This window comes from Fundulus heteroclitus, chromosome 3 (assembly GCF_011125445.2).
Source record: "Fundulus heteroclitus isolate FHET01 chromosome 3, MU-UCD_Fhet_4.1, whole genome shotgun sequence".
Lineage (NCBI taxonomy): Eukaryota > Metazoa > Chordata > Actinopteri > Cyprinodontiformes > Fundulidae > Fundulus > Fundulus heteroclitus.
This window is the reverse complement of record NC_046363.1, coordinates 12,952,564-12,978,556: the sequence shown is the minus strand read 5'-3', so window position 1 is coordinate 12,978,556 and position 25,993 is coordinate 12,952,564. Positions and strand designations below refer to the sequence as shown.

Genomic DNA, 25,993 nt, shown 5'->3' with positions numbered 1-25,993 from the left:
GTTCTGTGAGCTTTTATGAACATAATCTATATCTAGAATATAAACTATTTAAAGATGTCCCAAACTTAATCGGACACCCAAAGTGTATCAATGACCACATACAGGCTGAGCATAATAATGAACATGTTGCAGTATTTGTGATTAAGGCATTTCTAGGAATAATCTCGTTTTAATAAGGCCGCTTTTGTTTTAGTCATGTTTTTTTTTTTTTAAGAAATTACACAGGAAAAGGGCAGAAGTTGGGAAGAAAAGGTTGGATAACTAATAACCTCCATTTATGAGACGCCTGCTACTCTCTGCACCATCCTGGCTTGTAAGAAAGTACCAAAACAAATATCTTTAGGAGAAACTTTAAACAAAAATTAATGTATAAGGCATGAAACGTCTAAACTAGGGCTGAACAATTAATCGCATTTTCAATATAATCGCAAATCTAAAAAATGCAATTTCCAAATCGCATATGTCTGCAATTTTTGGTTAAGTAACAATTAGGGAATCAGACGCGTTCTTTAGGTGTCAGTAATATGTTTAACGTGGGTTTGCCTTCACATGGAAGGGAAGAGGGTTGCAGCAGTGAGATAATCTAACTTTACTTGTTTTAGAGTTTATATAATCACACATAGCATTAAGTTCTGGTCAATCAGTTTACTACAGACTTGCTTGTTGGTTGGTCTTTATGTTCAACAAGGATTGATGTCCCAATCAATTAAAAGCCGTTCTCTTGAATAATATTCTGATTAATAGAAACATTAAACGTTCTTGTTTTAAACAGTCCTTGTTTACAAACATCTTTATTTAGAGGCCATTTTTGTTGCTTGTGGTTAATGCAGAGAAAAGTCAAAATTGCAATTTTGGTAAAAATATATCGTAGGCAGAACGCAATCATTTCTGCTCCAAGTTTAGATGCTGTGGGTCTTTTAGCAACTAATTCGCACGGCATGGAAACAAATTGATTCGTTGTTTTGTATATGTTTAAAAAGACATGATAAATTAAACTGGGGGGGGTCACATTAAATCGCAATTAAAAAATTGCAATAAGTTTATTTTCCAAAATCGTTCAGCCCTAGTCTAAACTGACGTGTAGCTAATCTAAGGAGCCCAGCCCAGCAAATGTTTGGACTTGAGTTCCTCTTTCGAAATTAACTTTAACACACATTTGCCTTGGATTTGTGAAGAAATATAAAAACGGTGCCAAAAAAAATCTTAATTAAGCGTCGATGCAGCTTGTGTCATTGCAGCCCCGTTTAAGTGACCTGGTAGGAATGGATCCTTGAAATGTAATCTGAATCCCCAGTGAGACGGTGAGCAGTCTGGGAATCACAGCTTCAACACGCTATCACTGCCCTGTCGTCAAAACCAGGCAATGGTTCTATATAATACATATTTACCACTCAATATCTGAAGGTACTGACATTTCTAATGAATAAACAATCCTCCCTATAAAAATGTTCACTGCAGATTTTGCTCCGATTTACACCCTGCGGTTGATCATTAAACATGAACAGGAGCGTGGCCACGGTGTTTTAGCTGAATAGCACCACTGCAGCCCTCGTGTCCACCACCCTGGTGCTGAATTTGGTGCTTTAGTCGTCTGAGAGGTTTCATGGAGCACCACAAACTTGTCGCCGGACAAACAACGCGCACAAATAGAAACCATTATATTACATAGTTATTTTTTTGTTTGTTTGTTTGGTTCGATGAGCTTTATTTGGAGCACAGGATCCATTTACACAAGAAAAGGGAGGAAAAACAAAAATGGTCCAGAAGATGAATCACTTTTCTGGATGAACTGCTTTTCCTCCTCAGATGTACACGTTTCGGTTTTTTTTACACCATAACTCAGCGTTCCCTACGTCTGTCCGTGTGAAGCTGGCTGGTTCTTTACAAAAATGTTGCAACAGATCTACACAAATACAACAATAATAAACTGTTCTAGGCACAGGGTGTCGCAGAAGTATTCATACGCCTTGAGCTCTGCCACATTAGGAGCGCTAACGTCCGTAGACTGTATTCAGAGTTTATGTGACAGACCGACATGTGGTGAACATTTGTCAAGTTCACAGGTTTCCCATTTGAACTGCGGATCTCTGCAGCTGCTCCAGAGTAATACGTTGGATTGAATCCCCCCCCCCCCCCTCCCCCTCCTTCCCCAGCCTGTTTTAGGTGGACAGCCGGGTCTTGGTAGGTTGTGGTGTGTTCCTCCAATTCTTGGATGTGGAATTGAACTCTGCGTCACACAACGTCTAAAGCTTGGGATGTTGTTTTATGACCTAAAGCAGCCTTACGCATCTCTACAACTTTATTCCTGAACTGCCTGCTGTTTTCCTTGGTCTCCATAATGCTCTCCAACGACCCTGCGAGGCCTTTGCAGAACAGCTGTGGTATAATCAGAATCATTTGCACACAGTTGGCGTTTACTCACACGTTGGATGCCTTCCGAAGACAGTTGGTTGCACTCAATTTTAGTGAGGTCAGATCAAAGGGGGCTGATTGCAAAAGGGAAATTGCACTATTCGGATTTTTTATTTGTAGATAAAAAAAAAACAAACAAACTGAAAACTACAGAGCCTTTTCAATCCATTTTCACATTTATGCACCGCTTTGTGTGGGTCTGGCACATAAAACCTCTGTAAAACACATAAGTTTAGGGTTGGTGATGGGATAAAATGCAAAAGAAATTTCCGAGGGTATGAATACTTTTGCAAAGCATGCTGTAAAAATCTACATTTGGAACCAAAAATACACATTACTGTACCAAAGCTCCATTAAATAACCATATGAACAAGCAGATACGTCTCTGTCTTAGCCAGTCCGTCTGACAGTCCTCTGCAGTCACAGACCGTTCTCAGTTACCCGACAGCGGTGTCCTCTAAAGCTTTCCCGCGAGACACTTTGAGCGGTGATGGTGCAGTTTTTGAGATCAAAAGGGGCTTTTCTTTTTTTTTTTTATATGAATGTGTCCCGTAACGCTGATGTAAAAACGGTCTGTTGAAACCATCCACGTAGCAGCAACACCCCTGTAAAGAGGGGTCAAAGAGGGGAGGATGCCATGGAGCAGGGAGGTTGGGAAGACAGCGAAGGGACGTTTGTTGTCTGTCCCCAGCTTCACTGCGTCAGGCCGTCTTCAGGAGAGACTGTCTGTGAGTCGTGGCCTCTGCGGTGTCTGTGCTCCGTTTTGTTCCTGTTGTCAGAGTCCTCGCGTTCGCCCACGCCCCTGTCCCTGTCCCGCTCCCTCTTCCTCTCCCTCCGTCCCTCTTGGCTCTCCTTGTCTTTGCGGTTGTTGCGATTCCTCCTGTCTTTTCGGTTGGTCTTCTTCTGTGGTTCTGGAGAGCAAGGACATTTAAGAAAAGGGTTACAATTCAGCTGAGTTCATCAAAAGGAATCAAAAGGAAGTCATACGAGCTTGCCTGCCCTGAATGTCCTAATTTCATCACATAAATGGGTTCTTTCTTTACATTGGCTTTATGCATATCCATAAATGTAATGTAATCCTGAATAAAAATGAGAGGATGTCCTGCAGATGAAACCTGTCTAGAAGCACTTCCTATTTAAGGTCAGTCGGGATTACTAAAATTATTTCTATCGGCTAAATGGCAGAACGATAAAAGAGAAAAGCTCTTAGACAATGTTCCATCTCTTTCTTCAAGTTGAAAACCTTCCATGAAATAAGACTGATACGTTTAAGCAATTTGTGAAAGTCCAGAAGATGATGCCATGGATGTTCAGCAAGGAAACTGGTTCTGTGCTTCAGACATGAATGTGTTTTAGGGCAAAATGTGCAAAAACAAAAAACAAAAAACAAACATAAAAAGCAAAAGACCTCATAAAGATGCTAGCTTAAGAGAGTGTGAAACTTTGGCCTTTGGCCCCAACACGGGCCCAAAGGCCAAAAGAAAAAGCTGGACTGCAGTTTGACTTTGCGCTAAAGACTTTCATTTCTGACGACATATCTGATGAAACTAGAATTTAAGTGCTTCATAATAGCAATCATTACATTTAGAAGAAAAAAGTGAAGCCCCCAAGTTTGCAGTTTTACTGCAGGGGGGACTGGTGTATTTCAATGAAACTCCTGTTGTCATGAAGAAAAATTATTATCAGGAAATGTTGAAGCAATATCACAAGACATCAGCAAGGAAGTCAAACTTTGGGCACAAGTGGGTCTACCACATGGGTAATGATCCTATGCATGTGGTTAAAATTAGTTATAAAGTGTCTTAGGGGCTTCAAGATCAATGTAGGAATGGGTCAAACGCCCAGCAAACTATCCTGAGAGGCTTGTGGAAAATCAAGCAAAATTATTTTAAAACGGGTGTTACGCTTATTAATGAGATACTAAGGAAATATCTGTTAACTTCTGATATCGAAGAAAGCAAAAAGTAAATCTAAAAAAAAAGCTTCCCTCTCTCACTCTGGAGTTTAGTAAAAAGAAAGAAATCCGCAAACCGCAAAAGCTTTGGTCTAATTTATTCTCAGACATGAAGAGATCATTTAAAGTGTTTGTATGACTCCGGTTTTAGTTGTAAATCTGAATAGGTATGGAGAAGCATCGGTGAGGAATAAGAAAATAGGAAATGTGGTTTGTTAGCCCCAGTCTTTTTCTGTTATTTCATAAATCTTAAATAAAATCCCTGTAACTGTAACACCCTGTAACGCTGCAGGCTTCAACGCAGCAGTAGTGCTTTGTTTTAACCACTAGGTGTCAGCCTTTACCAACAAGCAGCTGTTCAGCTGTCAGCCTGTCAGCTGTTGTGGCACTCAGCATGTGATGAGCAGACCTTTGTTGAAAATAGAAAGCCTTTAAATAATCCCCCCCTCGGCCCCCCAATTTTTATCTGGTCTTGCAACACTGTCTCATAAACAAAAGTGGGAGTTTTTGGAATGCTTAAGGTTTTATCTCTGCCTGAGCCGCGGTTATTAATGATAATAACAAGATCTACCCTCAGGGAGGTTGGAGACGGGACCTACGAGTGAAAGCAGGGGAGGCCCTTTCCTGTTGTTGTACGGGTGCCGCTCATGTGTGAGTGGAACGGAGAAGCACGGCCTGCTCGGCTGTTGGCTGCCTGTTTGGGGGATTGTGAAACTGCTGAAGTAGGCAGCAGGCTCAGACACAGGGAGAGAGAAAAAGAGAGATCTGTCTCTCCTGTCTGCAAGCTTTTTGCCTCCTGCCTCGCCCCCCTCCGACACGCATTAACCAAGACAGGTCTCTGGTTGGACCAGGGACAAGCTCTGACATTTACATTTTGCATTGACGGTGGTAGGAAGCTCTCCCCAAATTTGCTTTTTCTTTTGCTCGACCTTCTGAAAAGAAGAGAGGTCTTAAGACGGAAATGTGGGAAACAATGCTCAAAAGCGTGGACTGAAACAGACAGATTATTTTCAGTAAAACAGAAGTGATAGTGGAGGGACATGGCTTCATGGATGGATGAACCAACGGATGGATGGATGGACGGGGTAATCTGGCCCACTGACTCATCCAGGGTATGCCCTCATCCTCTATAAACACAGGAAGTCCCCTTCGCTCTCATTGTTTTCTCTGTCCTAACACCATAACTATTTACAAGTTCAGTGGATTAGTCATACTGTAGCCCCAGCGCTTTTGTTGAACCAGAGCAGAAACCTAATCCATGCCAGTGGTGAGATGATTAACAGATTGTTTATCAAGGCCGACGTGCGTCGGGTTTGCTGAAACTGTTTCTGACGGGCTAAATGTAAAAATGTCAGAAGTTGAGCGGATAACGGTCCCTGGGGGAGACACCTGCGTTGTTTTAGAACATTTACTGCGGGCGCTCTCAAATTTTTGTTTGTTATGAGTTGCTCCAAAAGGCCGAGTTTACAGACAGCTTGGACTGTAGAAAGAGAAAAAAAGACTTCAGCGTTCTGAGATGATGACTTCCTGGCCAGGCATAAGGCCGGAGGTGTTCAGCTGGTGTCTTGTTCATGAGTGGTGGAGGGATGGAGTGTGAGGTGGACAGGCAGAATGGGGCCTCGTCCGCACTAATGTGGTCTCTGATCTGGTCCGTGGTGGTGAAAAAAGAGCCAAAAAATATCCAGTTATTGGTCTGTCTACCTAACGACCCAAATCCACGGTCATGCAAGATATGGCCCATGTCTGATAGAGCAGGATCCTGGATACAAAAGGCTCAAAAGTCCCTGCCATGAGGTTGCCGGATGAAAAGAGAAGGCGAGGAGCTCCAGGTAGAGTCACTGCCTCTTGGCACTGTAAGGAGATGGTTTAGTTCAAGCATTTGACTGGGATACCACGTCTTTGCCTCCCTTTGGAGGTTTTCAGGCACTACTGAGAGAAAACCCTGGGAGACAGTCAGAATTTGCTGGAGAGTCTACACGTCTCTTCAGACCCGGAAACATGTGGTGATCATCATCCAGGACGAGCAGGAGAGTGTTGGGCACGTCGGGCCGGTGGACGTCCTTCTGGACTTGTTACCGGCATCATCCTTTCTCGGATTACAGAACAAAACGGATAGATGGAGAATAATTGAAAAATTCCTGAATAAATGTCCTGTCCTAAATCTAAGAAAATTTGCAGACATCCACAGTATGTTGCGAAAAAAGTAGTTGACCACAGAGTGTGGTAACAGTTTAGAAGCTAATTTATTCCCGAGACAATTTTTGGTCATGCTAGGAAATGTGTTTTGGTCACTGTGGAGCATGGCGACAATGAAGAGGGACGGGTCCGACAGCAGAGTTATCAAGGACTGCCGCTGTATCCAGGGTGTTATGAAGTGTAGGGCTGAGACAAGTAATCCGATTAATCGTGATTAATCGATTATTGAAATAATCGTCATGAAATTTCATAATTGAACTGAATCGTTAACTGGAGTCTGCAGACTCTAAAACATGTCATGCACTGAAAGACCAATCCACTCAGAGTTTGATAGATAGATAGATAGATAGATAGATAGATAGATAGATAGATAGATAGATAGATAGATAGATAGATAGATAGATAGATAGATAGATAGATAGATAGATAGATAGATAGATAGATAGATAGATAGATAGATAGATAGATAGATAAAGCTGTAGACCTCAATAATTACCATGTTGTCAGCATTAAATTCATTTTTTTTACGTATCGGCCATTAACAATGCATTTAAAATTCACAATAAATGTTTTTTTGCTTAGTTCAAGACAGTTGTTTAATTAGGTATGTTAATTTATGAAGCAAATCTCATTTTAGATCAATAGATTACTGAGAAAAACAATCAACAGATGAATCGATTACTAAAATAATCGATAGCTGCAGCCCTGATCAAGTGTGACAAACTGCTTCATGTTGGAAAAGTGAAACTTAAATCAAAAGGGTGCTGCACTGCTGATACCTAAATAATGAGGGAGGGGATAGCAAAAAGAAAGAGAGATGGTATTAAAAGAGCTGATTGGTCTAAACGTTCAAGTAAGAAGCAGAATAGTGTGTGCAGCACACATAACAAGTTATATACACACTGAATGCTTGCAGTTTCCCTCAGAAATGATAAATAATGGATGCTAGAAAAGGTTTCATTTGTTTCCGAGCACAAGGGGTACTTCTTTGCCCATGAACACACCCAATAATGTGTCCATAATAGCACCTCGTAGAAACCAGTGACACACAGACACAACTTACAGGACTCGCCTGATCGAAGAACAAAGACAACAGCCTTATAGAGCATGAAACCACTGATGGGAAAATGGGAGAGAAAGCCAGAGAAAGAGAACCATAAGGAGGGAATAAGAGAAAATCCATCACGTTCTGACCGACTGGGAATAAGTGTTGGGAGGGATGTTTCAAGGGACACTGTGGGTTTTCTGTTGGTACATGGTCTGTGGCAGCCGTTCTGTCGTTGGGGGAGCTTTTGGCGGGAGACAGACTGGGATTAAAGGCCTTGGGCTGTCCCACAAGTGGAATGCCTGCTGCATGGCTGCCAGGATGTCACGATGGGGGTTGTGGTGTGGGGAATATTCGTTCGCTCATATACATGCATAACACGCAGAGCGAGTGGCTGGTGGTAGCTTGTAAAGCTGTATGTTTCTCAGTGAGTAATGTGGTGTCTTTCTCTGCTCTTTCTGCATTCATGTGTTTAGGTCTGCAATGGTCCATCTGACTACAGGCAGGGGCGACGTACAGGGGGGAAGTTAGGACAGTTCCAAGGGCCTCTGACTGACAGAAAGAAAATGTTATATATTTATTTATTTTGTCATGGGGACCAAAGTACCTGATGCCCCCCTGGCTACAGAGACAATGAAAGGTAGACTTTAGTTGTATTGAAGAACAAATCGAGGCTCAACAGAATGTCAGCTCAGATATGTCTGCATATAAAGGCCTGTGGGATGTCAGAGGAGGAGGCTTAATGGGATCCTTAATAGCACTGTTGATTAATTATGCAAAATAAGTGGCATCTTTGTTCTGGTAAACAAAATGCACTGCTTCATTTGCGGCAACATCATTTTTATGAGTAGATAAAGATTTATGAAATATTACAGATTTCTGATTTTTTAGATTTTTTTTTTCATGTCCATGAGGAAATGCTCTACTGCCTGAAAACCTAACTTTACTATCGAAGAAAGCTTCTCAAAGGCTATTAAAGAAAAAAGATGAGGAGAAGAAAAGCTCTGGAGAATCCTTTTTGAGGTTTAATATGGCGTTATATAAAAAAAGAAATAAAAGTGATACATTAAACAATTGAGTAGAGATTGAAATCAGTCTATTTCCCCCTGACAGCCTTTGATTGATGGTCTGATACAAATAAAGGCAACCTCCCCCCCCCCCTTTATTAAATCTATCCATCAAAACTGTGAACTCCGGTCTAAAATGACAGGTCGTACCACATCATGCTGTTTGATGTACTTTTTTGGCTTAAAAAAACAGATTCAGATGAAGGCTAGCTAAGTAAATTTATGATGCATAAATTGGGATAATATATTAATTCTTCCTTTTCTGTTAGTTTCAAGATTACAATCTTGATGAAAGGACCTCATACTTTTTCCTTTTTTGTGAAGTAGTCCTTTGGAAAACAAACAAACAAACAAACAAAAAATCTGATTTTAAAGGAAACCTGAAATTAGTTTTGCCCAGGAAAAGCCTGATGGGTGCATCACTAAAGAAATAAAGAAATAAAAAAAACAGATAAATAGGAGGAAAAAAAGGTAAAACTGTGAAAATAGAAACAAGATTTACTGACTACAGGAAGAGGAAAAGGAGACGCAGGATAGAGAGGGGAGTTAAAGGAGAAAGCACAAAAAAAAGGAAGAATGGAAGAGGATGGGAAGAAGGATGTATCAGTGTTTGCGGGCTGTTGGAGGATTACTGGGGGCTCTCCGAGGTCAGGCCACTGACCCCCTAGCGTGTGCAGAACGTAAACAGCGAGGAGAGGATGCGCCGAGGCAGATAATTAGCTTCCATTCACCGTGGAGTCTATTGGAGAGCAGGCAACTGAGTAATCATGTGTAAGAGTAGAACTGATAAGAACAGTCTACTCTCTCTCTCTGTCGCTCTCTAGTTTGGCTCTGGTTGGATCAGTAGCGGTCGAGTCCACGTTAAAGTCTGCGGGACTCAAAGCGCCACCACAGCACCTTTGTGGGGGGTCTGATGCTTCCTTAGGTGTGTGATTGCATGTAGGTTGTGTGTGCAGGGAATGAGCAGTGAGATACAGAGAGACGCCGATTAAACGGGAGACAGAGGTTACATTTCTCAGTCCAAGCGCACAAATCACATCAGCCCCTGACTCTAACTGCTGCCGAGTCGGCTGGGGAGTTATTTTAAAGGTGGAATTTGTGCACCTAGAAAAGTGTGCATTGGAGGATGTGTGCAGTTGTCTGGCCTGTTGTAAAGCAGAGACAGCCTAGCTGTGGCTGGCGTTGTGCGTGTGTGCTGCTTTGCATTTATGTGTGTGCGTGTGAGGGAGCGAGCGAATTATGGTGTGTGTGTGTGTTAGCAGCTGTGAGGATAAACCAATACTGATCCCCTGGTCGCCTCTTGCCTCCCAGGAGGAGGATGTTGATGTTGAGCTGGCTGTCTCTGCACCAGAGTCAACTGCTTTTTGCTGCATCACACACACACACACACACACACACACACACACACACACACACACACACACACACACACACACACACACACACACACACACTGACACACTTGCACAAGTACAGTGTTTGCTCTGTAAGTGTGAGGCCCCAGGGGACTGGATCGCAGCCTCCTATCCTGTCTGCAATCTGTCATTTAACACTGCAGAACCCCGGAGAAAGAACAACAAGCCGAAGCCGACAACCAACCGCGCCAGTACCCAACGCACACGCGCACACACACACACACACACACACACACACCAAAGAAACTCCAAGTGGTCGTAAATGTGCAGCAGGCGGCAGTTTTCGCAAAAAAAAAAAAGGAAGTCAAGACTCGTCTGAAAGTACTTTTCAACCGTTCATTAGAAATGATCACGCTATTCCCTGAGCACGGAGAGTGGTTTCACTCTTTCAAATGAGAAGGGGGTCTGGTGGGGAAGAAAAAGAAGAAAAATAAAAAAACAACAAGCCATGCCCGTTGCAACATCACACATGTGTCCCCCCCCCCCCCCCCCCCCCCACTGTCCTGACTGTCCCACAATGACAGTCCTCTGAGTAAACAGTCAGAGTCCTGAGCGGAAGACAGGCTTGTTCTGGTTGTACAAACTGAAGCAGAGCGGTCTGGAATGCATAGAGCTGAAACTGTGCCATGTGTTGCAAATACAGTGTTGGCAGGGAACCTGAAGGATTGGCAGCAATTACTATTGGCTGTATTGGCTGTTTTGATCAATGCATACAGTTTTTAAGGATCATATTGGGCCAGAGGGCCCTTAATCAGGACAGAAACAAACTTTAATGGAGGGGTTATTTACCTCCTAGACATTTCCTCTTCTTGACCAGACAGTCTTTGACGTCAGAGATCTCAGGGCAGGGATTGCCGAAAGGAGATGGATACTGCAGGACCTGTCTCGTGCGGGTCTCCTGGCCTCGTTTGAAGCCGCAGGTTCTGCCCGACCTGGAGCAGGGGCTCCACTCGCTCCACTCGCCCACCTCACAGTGCACTAACAGGGGAAACATGCAGAGGGAGAGGTGACAACGGGAAAGGCTCTCGGTGATTAATCTGGCAGATTAAGTTAGTATTATTTCGCTTAAGTATGTGGTTGGCAGTAATATTCATCTACTTAAAACATTTTCACACACTGAATGTACTCTTAGGGAAGTGTGGCATAACTGTAAAGTAGAAGGCAAAGCAATACATGGTTTACACGTTCCTTTGTACAAGGTAAAATCTGAAAGGTGTCACAATTATTGAAAAGTCTTTTGAGGTCTTTCTCTGTCTTTGCAAACTAGCTCAACCTCAGACAGATTGGATGGTGATCAGATGTAACTTAAACTTTCAAAGTCTTGCGAAGGATCCTTAATAGACAGGGTTATTCTAACACTATACTTTGCTCTAAACCATTGCCTTGTAGCTCTGGGTCGCTTTCGTGATTGAAGGAAACCCTCTGCCCAGTCTCAAGTCTTCTGCAGCCTTCAACAAGTTTTCTTCCAATGCTACCCTGTCTTTAGCTCCAACCCTCTCCTCAACAACTCTGAGCAGCTTCCCTGATCCTGCTGAAGAAAAGCATTCTCTCAAAACGATGCTTCCACCACCTTGAACTGTTCTCATCTGACCGGAGCACCTTCATTCACATTTTGGTCTTTTCATCCCCTGGATCAGTGGTTCCCGACCCTGGTCCTCAAGTACGTTTTAGGCATTGCTGTCACACACCTGACTTAAATGAATGGAGGATTAAAAGGCTTCTGCAGTACTTGATGGCATGCAGAGGAGGTCAGAGACAGATCTAAAGCATGCAGGACAGGGGTATTTGAGGACCAGAGTTGGGAACCACTGCCCTAGATGACCCCTGGCTAACTGCAAATAGCATGTTATAAGGTTATGTTTATACAATGACGTTCTTTTCTCTACTCTTTTGGGAAGGCTAGATTTGTGCACATGTGGCATATTTCTCCTGTCAGCGTATTCTCCCACCTGAGCTGTAGATCTCTGCAACTCCTCCAGAGTTACCGTGGACTTTTTTGCTGGCCTCGTTGATTGATTGACCAGTCAGTTCAGGTGGCGGACATGTCTTATGGTGTGTTTATAAGTAAACTCTATTTACTAATCAGGATATCTGTAGGGAAACACTGTACTGACTTTTATTTAGAGATGTCCAAGTAAAAGGGGGTGAATAGTTGAAAACCATGTGTGCCCTTTTCTTTTCTTTCCAGTGCCCAAATACAGTGGAATGCACAAGTATTCTCTACCCTTGGCATTTATCATGTTTTGTTGCATCAGCACCTTCAATTAAAATTGTTTGTTTGAGATTTTGCACCAAGATGCATTTTTTTTTATTGTGAAGTAAACAAAAAGGACAAAATAACAGAAAACATGATGTGGAGTCACCTTTTGCAGCAACTAGGACTAAACTGCTCCAGCTCCTTCATGTTGGATGGCTTTTGCTTGTGAACAACGATCTTCAAGTCTAACCACAGTTTCTTAATAAGATTTAAGCAGAAACCTTGACTTGGCTACTCCAACACATTTAAATGTTTCCTCTTAAGCCACTCCAGTGTTGCTTTAGCAGCGTGCTTCAGGTCATTGCCCTGCTGGAAGGTGAACCTCCGTCCCAGTCTCAAATCACAGGCAGGTTTTGCTCAAGAATATCCCTGTATTTAGCACCATCGATCTTTCCCTCGTCTCCGACCAGTTTACCAATCCCTGCTGCTAAATTATTGATGGCATTCTTGGGGGGATGGGATGTGTTGGGTTTGAACCAGAGATAGAGTTTTCCTTGGTGGCCGAAAAGTCTCATCTGATCAGAGCACCTTCCTGTATACATTTGGGGAGTCGTCCACATGCCTTGTGACAGACTCAATATGTGCCTTCTTTTCTTTATCAGTAATTATTGCCTTATTTCTGGCCACTCTTCGGTAAAGCTCAGCTCTACGGAGCATGCGGCTTATTCTGGCCCTATGAACAGATCCTCCAGTATCTGCCGTGGAGCTCTGCAGCTCCCTCAGGGTTGTCTTTGGTCTCTGTGCTGCCTCTCTGATCGATGCCCTCCGTGCCTGGTCAGTGAATTCTGGTGGGCTGCCCTCACTTGGCAGGTTTGTTGTGGTACCATGGACTTTCCATTGGAAGATGATGGATTTGACGGTGCTCTGGGGGAGCATCAAAGATTTGGATATTTTTTATAACCTAACCCTGACTTGTTCTTCTCAACAACTTTGTCCCTGACTTGTTTGGAGAGCTGCTTGGTCTTCATGGTGTGATGCCTCTTGCTTAAAGGTGCTGCAGCCTGTGGGGCCTTTCAGAAAAGCTGAGTTTATACTGACAGACCATGTGACACACAGACTAAACACAGGTGGACTTCATTTTGTCCTTTATGTGACTTTTGAAGGTAATTGATTGCATCAGAACTTTCTAGCGGCTGGATACAAATGAATGTGCCAATTTTGATTTTTTTTCACTGTTTAAATGTTGTTTTTCTTACACATTCTTCTCCTTACACTTTAACAACTGGGACTAGTTTGTGCAGACCCATCACATAAAATAAGATTTAAAAACATTTCAAATATAAGCTGGAATGTGACAACATGGGTAAAAAGTCAAAGGGGCAAATTCAGTTGCAAGAGATAGGGTACAAGGGTTTTTGACCTGCAATTGGTACATGCTGTCTTCTTTTTTTTTTTCAAAGTATGCTGTAAGATATTCACTGTTATATAAATAAAATAAAATGAAGCAAACTAACCAATTTTCATTGTTAGATGTGGAGATGGGGTAACATTGAGTAAGTCTGGATCTATTTCCATCCTTTTCAGAGATATCAATTATGTTTCTTTTTATATTGCTTTGTTCATTACATTGTTACATTTTCATGACTAAAATAAACTATATAAAATAAATAAGCAACTTTTGCTGGGAATTGTGCCTTATATTAGTAGCAAAGAAAGGTTTCCTGCCAAAGCAGACATACCCACATCCTCTCACACAGGACTTACCTTGTTGTGTGCACTCCATGAGGTCGTCGTTGGGCTCATAGTCGTCTGGACAGATACTGTAGCACCTTCCATTCAGCTGATAAAGGCCCTGCCGGCACCGTGTACACGTGTCGCTGTTCACACACGATTCGCACTCTGCAGAGCATCCTGTGTTAAACATGTTAAACAACTGAGTTCAACATGTTTTTTGGACACACACCAAGTCTGCGAGGTACCATTGCTCTATCGTCAGCCTTGAGTGAAGCAAAATGAAGACACTCACTGGTAACGCACTCCCTCTGCGCATCACTGTGGACCATGCCCACGGGGCAGGTGTCCAGGCACTTGCCCAGGTGAAGGTAGAACCCCGCTCGGCAGCGTGTGCAGAAGTTCTTGTTAAAGCACGAGTCGCACTCCGACCTGCACTCTGAGAGAAAAGAAAGTCCCAGACTCACCACCGATGTTTATTCAGTTTATCTAGTATGTCCAGTAAGTAAATGTAGGTTTGGCAGGCTGCTTGTAGTACGACACTAAATCTAATCAAATGACACAAATTAGCAAGACTGAAGCAGTATTGAGTTATCTTATTATGTTTTTAATTTAACATTCTGTTAGAGTTCATTTTACCTGTAAAGAAGAGGAAATCTGAAACACTTATAGCGTTATGCAAAGGGATTTATATTGCTTGAACTTTTCCATATATTGTTGCATTACAACCAAAAACCTAAATGTATTTTTATTAGGCTGTTATATCACTGACCACCACAAACAAGTGCAGAAATGTGTGAAGAGGAAGGAAAATTATTCATGTTTTTTTTTTCTTGTTTCATCTAAAACTATAAAAAGTGCTGCTTGCACTTACAATTTACCCCCTGAGTCAATACTTTGTAAACTTGGCTTTCTCTGCAATTATGACTGTCAGTCTTTGGGGGGTATGTCTCTGTCAGCTTTGCACATCCAAGGACTTATTTTGTTTGTTCTTTGAAAAATAGCCCAGATGCTGACAGATTGGATGGAGAATATGAACATCATTTTTCCTGCTGTGCCTTAGATTCACAATTTGATTTTAGGCTGGACTTTGAATGGGCCATTCTAACACACAGATTAACTTTTGTCTAAACCTTTTTATTGAAACATAAGGCTATTGTCCAGTCGGAAGGTGAACCTCAGACCCCTTGTCAAGTATTTTGGAGCTTCTAATGGTTTCTTCATCTAGCCACTTTTACCAGCTTCCCTATCCCTACTGAAAGCATGTTTCCACACAGCATGGTGCTCCCGACACCATGTTTCACAGTTAGTATGATGTGTTAAAGGGTCATGTGCAGTATTAGCTAAGAGGACTTCTGAAGGCTATTGGCTGCACTGGATTTTATTTAGTGTCATCAGAGTAAATGAGGCTGAATACTAAGCTACATTTTTTTCAAATTTTTTGTAGATAAATATAAAAGCAATACTTTTCCTTTAACTTTAAAGTTACCCACTTTGTGTTGGTCTTTTACTAACAATTCCAAAAATATACAATTTTCAATGTGAGGAAATGTAAAAAAGAAAACTTTGAAGGACCTGCTTACTGATTCTAGAGGCCTGTTTATACAATAGTGCAAAAGACACGAACCAGCGGCCAACTCTGCAATAGTTCAATCAAAGGAGAGACGTGCTCATTAAAAAGAAGACTTTAGTTATAGCATTTCGTTTTCTTTAATTCAATTTGTTGCTGTTTGTGTTTGTTTGTTTGTTTGTTTACTCACTTGTACAGGTGTTTCTCTCTGGGGACCGGGTGCCGTAAAAGCCAGGAGGACAGGAAGTCATGCACACGCCGATCTGCTTCATCCCGATCCTCTCCAAATGCATGAAGAGACGAGGCTTGCAGGACAGACAGCCATTGTAGTCAGAGCAGGTCAGGCAGCCACCTTGCTGGCACCCTGAACTAGCACCGCTCATCACTGTACACAGAAGCAGAAAACGTTCATTATGACAAATGAAACAATAACATCGTAACAGAAAAGTTGTACAGAGGGTACTGTGCAAATCCAGGGATATGATAAGCCACAGCAGCTTGTTGTTTGGTTGGCCACTTCGAACAAAGTTTGATTATTTTTTTATTATTTCTTTCAATTTCTTATCAAGCTATTTAATCTACTAATAAAGCTACAACAGACCGTTGTGGGATCAAAGTTAAATGATCTTTGAGTGCCATCAAGTGGAAAAACAATTGTTAGTTGAATAGATCCAAAAAAAAAAGGTCAGGCTACCGTAAGCCTAAACATTCAGCATGCCGAGCTGAGTTAATCTTCAGCAGCACAAACAGAATATCTGCATGAACACATTTGTTTAGTATACATGGCATTTCTAAGTTGTGATGCCAATGGTGTAAAAAATCTCTACATACAGTCTGGAAACGTTCTTCAGAGGATCGAAGACCAACTTTGTAATCGTCTTTAGATTCCTTTGAAGGTTCAGGTCTGAGTCCATCACTACACCCAGATTTCGGGCCTGATCAGTGGTTTCCTTGGGGAACCCCACATATAATCTACAGAGCATGAATTATATTAAAATGTTGATATTTCTGATAACATATAGTCCTAAATGCCTCTACTGTGTATGAAAGACCCTTTGGCTGTATTTTCACTGTTGGCACTCCCACCCTAAACACTACATTAAACCTTTCTTGATGCATGTGCAATAGTTGTTTTTACCTTTTGACAGAATGAACTATAACAAAATAATGTTATAATGGGATTCCTTGTTGTCCAACTGGCTTTGGTCAACAAATCAATTAAATAGACAGGACATTTATGGGTCTTTTCTAGTCATACTGAGCACTCAAAGCACTCTTACATTAGATACAATGATTAGCAGAGATTTAGGCCAAGCTAAGGTAAAGCGCCTTGCTCAGTGGCACATCGATGGAAAAACTGAAATTAGAATAAAATTTTTGCCTATAAGATGACTACCTTTCACAGCCCTAAAAACACAATTATTTTATTCCACACCTCTTACTGGTATTACAAGCTAAACTTGAGGAACTGAAAACCAACCATGTTCAGCTGCCTAAACATCCTATAAATTGAACCATAATTAGTAAAAAAAAAAAAAAAAAAAAAGAAGTGAAATGTGAAACCTTTCTCTATGTTTTTTTTTTTTTTATTTGATGTAAATGTTTTATGATGAATGTTTAAGTATTTCTTGTTGGCATCTGTTCTTAAAACCTCTATTTTGAAATTGCAACCTTATGTGCAATAGAACAGTGTAGCTGCTACAAGTTCTGATGGGAAATCCGGCTGAGTACATTGATTACACAGGTCAGGACTGAACAACAACATACATAATGCAGCATCTCAACAGTAGCTCTTGTACATGTCAATACCTAACATTATAGTAATGGTCTCCTTGGTTGTTTTCCCTTTACCTGAGGGAGCAGTCCTAACCTTGGTCATCAGAGCACTAAGCCAAACTCAGATGAATTATGGAACATAACAAAGTTCAAACATGTTGACAGACTTAATCTTTCTTATATCAGTTGAATAGGTCTTTTACTGGCATCATTGTATACCAGGGTTAAAAAGTTACAGTTTTAAAACGGTTAATCCTTCATATCAAACCAATCCTTTGATTTAAAGAGATTTAGGGAGATGCCAAACAAAGAGACAAAGATTTATCACCCTACCTCCTTTCCTACACACTGCTGGTCAGCTTGCTTGCAAAGTGCTACTGCTCCTTCCCATCGGTTATAGGAAATTCACATTGTTAATGTTGTAGCCGTGGAAAATAAAGGAGCATCAGCCATCACTTTTATAAAAGTAACACAATCCTGAAAGTAAAAGAAATCCAGCCACCAGCTGCATCCATCCCTTGTCTGTAGCTGCTTATTCTTTCAAGGTTGCAGGGGATGGCTGGTGCCAAATTTCAGCAGTCATGGAGCAAGACTCAGGGTACAACCTGGACAGGTCACCAGTGCATCACGGGGCAACACACACAGGACAAACAACGATGTACGCACTCACATTAGAGTAACAAATTAACCTAACTTTGATGTTTTTGGACTGTGGGAAGAACCCACAGTACCCAGAGAGAACCCACACATGTCCAGAGAGAACACAGCAACTACATGCAGGAAGACTCCAGGACAGGATTTGAACCCAGGACCTTCTTGCTGCAAGGCAACAGTGCAATGCAACAAACTGGGCCACCCATGTCAAGACATAAAGCAGGTGTTAATATCAGTCAAAGATAACCTGAGGGCATTCCTGTAAAGGTTCCTTACTTTTTATCGTGATCTCCGTGTGTGGGTAAGGGTTCTCACTGTGGCACATTGGCAATGGATCAGTAATCCATTCCAGAGCGGTACAATGACTTTGTTTCTCATTCGTCACTTTTATTGCCTGAGGGAGTTTTTGTGTAAAATAAATCATCATTTGAAAACTGCTTTTTAACATCATCAGCTTGACCATTTGACATATTCAAGTATAGCATAACTAAAAAAAAAAAAAATAGATAAATTGTGTGTGTGTGTGTGTGTGTGTGTGTGTGTGTGGGGAGGGGTTGCAGGGTACCACACCATACAATGTAGCTGCACATAACCCCCCCCCCCCCCCCAAAGCTTTATATGTTCTTTTGGATGTTGCTGCAAATCTCAACCTGTGGTTCTAGATTAGCAGCTACAGATGTCTCTAATCAGTGGCACTCACAACATCATGTGTGCTAAAACTGCAAAAACTACTTTCCCCATTTTATGTGTTAATTGACCTCTAGTTGAGTTAGTTCTCCATCCCAAATGACGTTTAAAATATCTGCAGCAGTCCATCGCGGCAGGTAAAGTAAAAACAAGACACTTGAGAGTTTGGCTTTCCTCCCTTATCTCAGCATCGCTTGGAAATGCCTAATGCACTTGGCGTGTTTCTCAATCCAGGCTGTAGCTGCCTCAGCTGCCAGTTCATCATAGATCATCGACACTTTGTTTGAAATATCTCCACTGCCTTTACAAGTGTTGTCCACCGGCCCACATGCGTTCCTGCTAAGCCGCTCAGACACAGGAATTCAGCGCAGCTCTTTCGCTTCTCGCACCAGCTAAACCTCTGCTGGGCTGCCTGCACCCATGCACCGATCAAGGTGCGTACATGGGAAATGAACGTGTGCCGAATTATGGAAACGAAAGGGGAAACGCAAACATGCAGTTATGTGAAGAAAAAAAATAAGACACATTAAATAGTCAGTGGCTTATCAAGGATTGTTCACATACTGATGTTTGATCTTGTGTTTATTTTTTACCTCTAGAAAACAGAGGTATTTAACCGCACTTAAATTAACCTTATTTTAGCCATCACATAAAAGCATTACAACAAAATTGTATTTTCCTGACTTAGGAAAAGGTTAGTCCCCCCTACCTCCTAATAGCTAAATGCTCCCAGCTTTAACTGAAACTACTTCAGGGAGAGGCTTTATGTGGCCATCTACAGGATCTGGGTTTTGACTCGGTCCACGTCTTCTATTTTTTAATTTGAGACATTGGAATACAGCAGAATCCAGATCTGCTTCATTGTCTTACAGACGGTCACATTTTTAAAAGCCATGCCCTGAAATCAATGGACGCATATGAAGGCAAACTAGCCGGGGCTTGCTGCAGCAACAAGAGGCGTGGGACACATGACGCTGTCAAACATGTCCTCTGCTTTGGTGTCTAAACAACTGCATTTTAGACTCATCTGTCCATAAATATTAGTTTTCATGTCCTGGTCGTTGTTCACATTCTCTCTGGTCAACTTGAGTCGGACCTTTGTGCTATTTTAGAGAGCAAAGCCTTCCTCCTGGCACACCTCCCATCGAAGTGAAGCATGTTCAGTCGCTCTCTCATTGCTGAGGTATGAACCTTCAGATGAACAGTAGCAAGAGCCTGCTGTAGGTCCCATGATGACTTCGTAGGTTTTTATTTATTTTTATTTCCTTTAGCAGCTCTTGGGATGAACTTGCTTGGCTGACCAAACCTGGGTATGTTGGCAGTTGTTGTGAAAGTGCTCTCTTTGCAGGCTGGTTTCTGGCTAGTGGAATGACCGATTTCAAAGTCTTTAAATCCTAAAGTCATAATTTTCTGTAAGTTCCTTTCTAATGGGCTCAGATAGCTCTTTTAATCTTGCAACAGTGTTTGCTTTAATTTCCACAATCAGGAGCACACCAAACTAAATGTGTGGGTTTTAAACAAGCCAGGTCTCCTTCAGTATGTTGAATAACATCTTCATCGTGCGCATCACATGTGACATGCCCATGTGTGATTGATTGGAGCCATTTTAGGTTAAAGGAATTGTGAGGATTTCCTAATTAATTTCTAATCAGAATTTAGATTTTTTTGTAGAATTGTTTCTTATATAGATAAATAAATAAATAAATAAATAGATATATTTGAATTAATCAACATCGTTAAAGTTCATATTAAATTTCCATATGTCCAAATCTGTCAGAGAAACACACAGGCTGTTGTAGTGTCTCACATCAGTCTATATGTATTTTAGATTCTATCGTGCAAACATGACTGATGAAGACACACACACCCGTGGCACCCAGAGCTAATTTTACTTTTTGTAGGCATCACCATCACTCACAGGAAGTTTGTGGCTTGTTCTCTGTCTGCTGCTTGGTAATCCCGGCCTGTTAACCGTATGGTCATTGACTCTCTTCTGACTCTTATTCCCCCTTTTTTGTCCCTCCTGTGGTCTGCACTCTTTCCCCTACAAATCCCTCCATCCTCCCTGATATCTCTCAAAGCGCTCGATATCAGCATCCTTGCAGGAAACCTTCGGGGGGAGGGGGGGGGGGGCTCTTAAATTAAATGTTTACTGGTTGGCGCAAAGGTTAGATCACTGCTCCTCATTCTAGTTAAGAAATGAGGTTAATGTTGCCATACCATCTACAGAGCAGAATCACACGGATCAATAGATGTTTTGAAAAGCATCTGAATGGGCTCAGACTAAAGACACGTTTCATTTAATCGTGCTGGGCAGTGGTCAGCTGATGGGGGACTTATCACTTGTCTTTTGCGCAGCACGCAGCCGGCATGGTCTGCTCTTGAGGAAAAATGTCATAAACCAAGTTCTTCTCTAAGTGACCTTCCTGTTTGCATCCTGTTCGCAGAGGCTGTTTAGCACTGGTTAGAGGAAATAAATAGTTAAGCATATTTGTCCTGAAACCTTGAAACAGTGATCATCTGAATGCTGTATATTTGTATAGACGAGAGTATTTATACCCCTTGGACCCTTTCATGTCTTCTCACCTTTAACTATTCATCCATTTCATTGGGATTTTATGAGACAGAGCTTCACACGGTGGCACATATGTGCGCAGCATAGAGTCGACCTGTGTTTAACACGTTCTCAGCACAGCTGTTCTATTAGAGAACATAAGTGACCAAAAGACCTAAAAAGAGCAGCGGACAGGTCGAAAGGAGAAAGTTCAAGAGATGTTTAAATTATGGTTTAGTTATCAAGCAATATCCCAATCTTTGAACATCTCTTGTAGCACTGTTAAATGTATCATTTGATAAAGCAAACTAGAAGTAGTGAAGTTCTTTAATCTTTAATTTAAACCTATTGCCGAAAGAAAGCCATCTAACGTTGGGATAAAGCAAACACGTGGATCACGGTGCAGTGCACAACACCCTGAACCCACAATCCCTTTGTTGAAACTTGATGGTGTCAACATCATGCTGTGGAGATTCTGCAAAAACTGGAAAGCTGCTCAGAGTTGATGAGAAGATGAATGGAGCTAATGGCCGGCTCATTGAGGAGGAAATCCTATCGCGGGCTCCCAAAGACGTGAGTCTGGGTCTACGCAGAGTGGTTTACATCAAAGTATATTCGTATGTTAGAACGGCTCAAACTGAATGCATTTGAGAATGAGGGGCAACATTTGAAAACTGTTGTCCACAGATGAGCTCCATCCATTCTGACTGAGGTAAGACTTTAGATGCGCAAAGCTGGTAGAGACATACCCACAAAAGCTGTAAGTGGTTCTACGACATAGAACACAGGGAAGCCTTAATACAAAGGCATGCCAGACTTTTTAAGCTTACAAGAAAAGCACGCATAATATTCCTTCCACTTCACAATTGTGCGCCACGTTGTATTCTGTTGTCTCCTACAATACCAATAAAATCCGTTAAAGTTTGTACCATGATAAAATTGGGAAAATGTAAAATGGGATACGTCCATTTTTGCACTGTTGCCATCATTACAGAAATATTTAAAACAAATAACTCTCCTTAGGGCAAATCAGAGCCCTGGCATGAGGGGTAGACCTGGCCATAGCCCAAGAAATGGGACAGGATGGGCTTTAGGGACATGGATGGGAGAATTGGTACCAGCTCATCAATGCAGACGACATCTGGAGAAATTTCCATATTTAGAAAAATGTTATACAAAAAGGTTTTCCACGTCTTTAAATGTGGGAACGACATAACGTCAAAAATATTCATCTCTTATCCCTGGACTGTTTAAACGGTGTGACTTAAATCTGCTGCGCTGACCGCTAGAGAGCGACGCCAGGGGCTCAGCTCCGAGCGGCAGCTGCCCTCACACTTACTTAGTGAGCCCAATTAAACCCAATCACAACGAAAAGGATGACGTAAAATAATAGAAAACTGTGCGTAAACCCCCTACATAACAAAACATTTCAGTGCAAAGTCGATTTTTCTGGAGGCAGAACTGCGTGCAGACGGATTTGAAAAAAAAAAAAAAAAGTTGCAGTGAATATTTCACAAACATTGCATTAGAAGTTATGCAAAAAAAAAAAAAGCGATCACACATCAAGATCTCCCAATCTTATTCTGTCCTATCTGCTCTCTGATTCAATGGGTTGCAAGTGTAAAAAAAAAAGAAAAAAAAAAAGTCTTCATCTGCCCAAATGATATACACTAATCATTTGGACCTGAAAAGACAGTTGTAAAAAAAAATAAAATAGAATAACTTTTTCTCGGTAACAGTTGCAGAACATTTAGAACAGGTACCTCTAAGTCTGAAGAACAGGGGGGGGGGGAAAAATCTGAATTTAAGCCGCATGCAATAGAGTCCATGTATTTAGTCGTTTCAGTAAATGAATGAACAGACACATTTTTTTTAAATTTTTACTTCATTTTCCCCGACCTTTTTCGTGTGTTGGCTTCGCTGTTGAAACTTCAGCCAGCGTGCTGATCTACTCACCTTTGTGCTGCCGGTGCCTGGAGCTGCTGTGCGGCTGACAACCAGTGTAATCCATGCTGTTCCAGATGATCAGAACAAAGGCGATCAGTTGTAATTGCATAGTAGCCCAGAGGTGAGACTCGTAAAGCCAATGTCAATGTTCACCAAAACGCGTTGGTGTTTTTTTTTTCTTCTTTGCTTTTTCAATGTTTTCGTCCGCCTAAAGGAGGTTGAAGCTGGAGCGCGGAAACTAAACGTAGCAGGACGCAGCCCAGCTGTGTGGCGTTATGTGGTGGTTGTAGCGTACCGTGGCCCAATGATGCCTGGGCCGTTTAGACTGTAACATCCTGGATAGGGTCCACATATGTGCCGAGAAAACCAGTCCTCGTTAGAGGTCCGTTATCCTTTTAGCGACGGGGAACATTTCCTTTAACGAAAACCAAACGCGCTAAAGAAAGAAAAAAAAAAACAGCAAAACAAATAAACTCCACTTTCATCTGTTGCGCACAAACAGAAAAACGGGATTTAACGTCAGCATGTGCGTCTAAAAGGTGAATATAAATATTAAGAAAGGCTTTAGTGGAATGCTGAAGAAGCCTGAAGAGTTAAATCCATTTGTCCAAACTCCAAACCCTGTCCTCTCCTTTGCTGGAGATGCGCCGTGCGTCCCAGTGTGTGTGTGGATACGTTAGAGCACCAGGCGCGCTTATTCAGCCCAGCATCAGCTGGAGCACACACACGCATGAAGTAAAAACAAACAAACAAACAAAAACCAAATGGGAGGAATCACTATACTGATTTCCCAGCAGAGTGTCCCGCAGGTCTTGATGTGAAACCGACACCTCCTCCTGCTGCTCGGCGTGTCTGAACCAAAGTGAAGCTCCGCACTTTCAGCGCTTTTCTGCTTTGCGTGCAGGACCCATTCACTCCCCTGATGACTTCAGCCCTCTGCTCTCTCTCTCTCTCTCTCTCTCTCTCTCTCTCTCTCTCTCTCTCTCTCTCTCTCTCTCTCTCTCTCTCTCTCTCTCTCTCTCTCTCTCTCTCTATGAGCTCTAAAGTTTATTTAGAGGGCATGCCCCCCCCCCGCGTCAGACAGAGGGAGAGAGAGAGAGAGAGACGCACTGAATGGAATCAGATGCGCACAGTGCTTTTTCTATATCACTATTCCTCATTTCATTTTGCTCCTCGGCTGACGTTCGGAGTGATCATCCGTAATGTGGCAATGATTGTTTAAATTATTGAAATATTTCATTTTCTGTTTTAAAACACAATAGTTGTTGGTTGCACGTACAGTCAGAGAGGAGCCGGCAGCCCAAGGGAGATCGGTTCAAGAACCTGAGGCCGTATCCAGCACCTGCTCAAGTTGGTATATAATTCACAGCTCCCGATTTGGTGTTACCCTCCAGGCTTCTGCAAATACTTGATACTGGTTGTGAATTCTTTAAAATCTGTGTTTTATGAAAACATTCTTTCGTTTGGTGGCTCAGAAGGAGTGAGTAGACCAGGGAACCATTCATTGGGGAAATGTGTGTGAATGTCGCTGAAGAAGTTAGGTGGTTTTAATCAAAGGTTGACAATTGTGACTCTTTTATTTGGGCTAGAGAAGAGACTAGCATCTTCTTTAAATCAGAGAAGGCACTTGTACACTTAAACTAACATTACCCTTTTACCTGATTACTAATTAGAGCAAACCGTTACTTGCTATGTTCAGCACTCCAATTTTAGCCAAAGAACTGCTCATAAAGTCATCATGGAGAGGCACTATGTGATGGATTAAATATATATGTTATTATACAGACTGTTATTGTATATTAGTAAATATGAGAACTGAACTAAAGTTTCATATCATTAACCCGATCCCTAATATGAGTTGCTTAGTGATTAAAGGTTTGGGTTATTCTTTCTGACCGTCTTCGGTGGCCTTATGGTCGGATACTACTCACTTTAACACAGTAACCACTAGTAAGCTGTGGTCTAATCAACCCAGGACTAGATCGCTCCATGTTTGACCCAAAATAACAGAACTGATGCGACCCCAGCAGTATGCAACGTGCTCCTTCCTCCAAAATAATACGAGCCAAATGGATCAACTTCTTGCATATTACACAATTTAGCTTTTTAGAATTGCTTTGGTGTTGATGGGCAAAAATTCTGAAAAGACCGTAGACGAGTTCAATTTCGTTTAATGTCAATGAAGGGGATTATTCTTTTCATTCAAAAACACTTTTTCTAAAAAACAAACAAAAAAAAAACAGTGTACATAATTTAGATTTTAATGACTTTTTTGAGATTTAATTTAAAGTAAAAAAATAAAATAGTGTAATCGATTCCTATGTGACTGCTTTTGGACGCACCGAGCAGCATGGCTGATTCCTGAGCACACCTCTAGAGGGAGTTAGTTCCACAAAAGCTTGAGGTGAACTTCAGCACTTGACCCCTCTCTCCGATGAGTCCAAACGCAGCGCTGTCTAACCAGAGCAACACAGATTCTCGCATCACGAACATGTAAATCATTTGTCCGCTTTGTCCAGAAAACACAGGTGAATGTACTCTGGAGATGGATTTTTCTCCTGCGTGCATGCAGGGAGGGACTTCACAGGTTCGGTGGGCTGCGGCCTCTGGAGACAAGAGGATAGAGGGAGGGCTGAGGCCTCATTTGTCTAACTGGAGTGTTGATGTTTAAGGGGAACAGTATGCACGACTCCAAGGCTTTTCCTCGCTGCGGCTTCTGGTCATCCATCAGTCACCGTGCTGAAGAAAGCAATGCAAACACAGCGTGGGTTTTCTTTTTTTTCTTCTT

The 25,993-nt window shown here is 41.9% G+C and overlaps 1 protein-coding gene across 1 annotated transcript; it reads right to left on the bottom strand.

The window, feature by feature from the left end:
* Positions 1-2,931: 2,931 nt before the first annotated feature.
* On the bottom strand, positions 2,932-24,112 carry rspo3 (R-spondin 3). Its single transcript, XM_012864669.3, has 6 exons — positions 23,215-24,112; positions 15,778-15,972; positions 14,313-14,456; positions 14,051-14,197; positions 10,879-11,067; positions 2,932-3,323 (listed from the first exon to the last, which is right to left on the bottom strand). The coding sequence occupies exons 1-6, from the start codon at positions 23,312-23,314 to the stop codon at positions 3,106-3,108; spliced, it is 993 nt and encodes a 330-aa protein (XP_012720123.2). The 5' UTR covers positions 23,315-24,112; the 3' UTR covers positions 2,932-3,105.
* Positions 24,113-25,993: the final 1,881 nt, after the last annotated feature.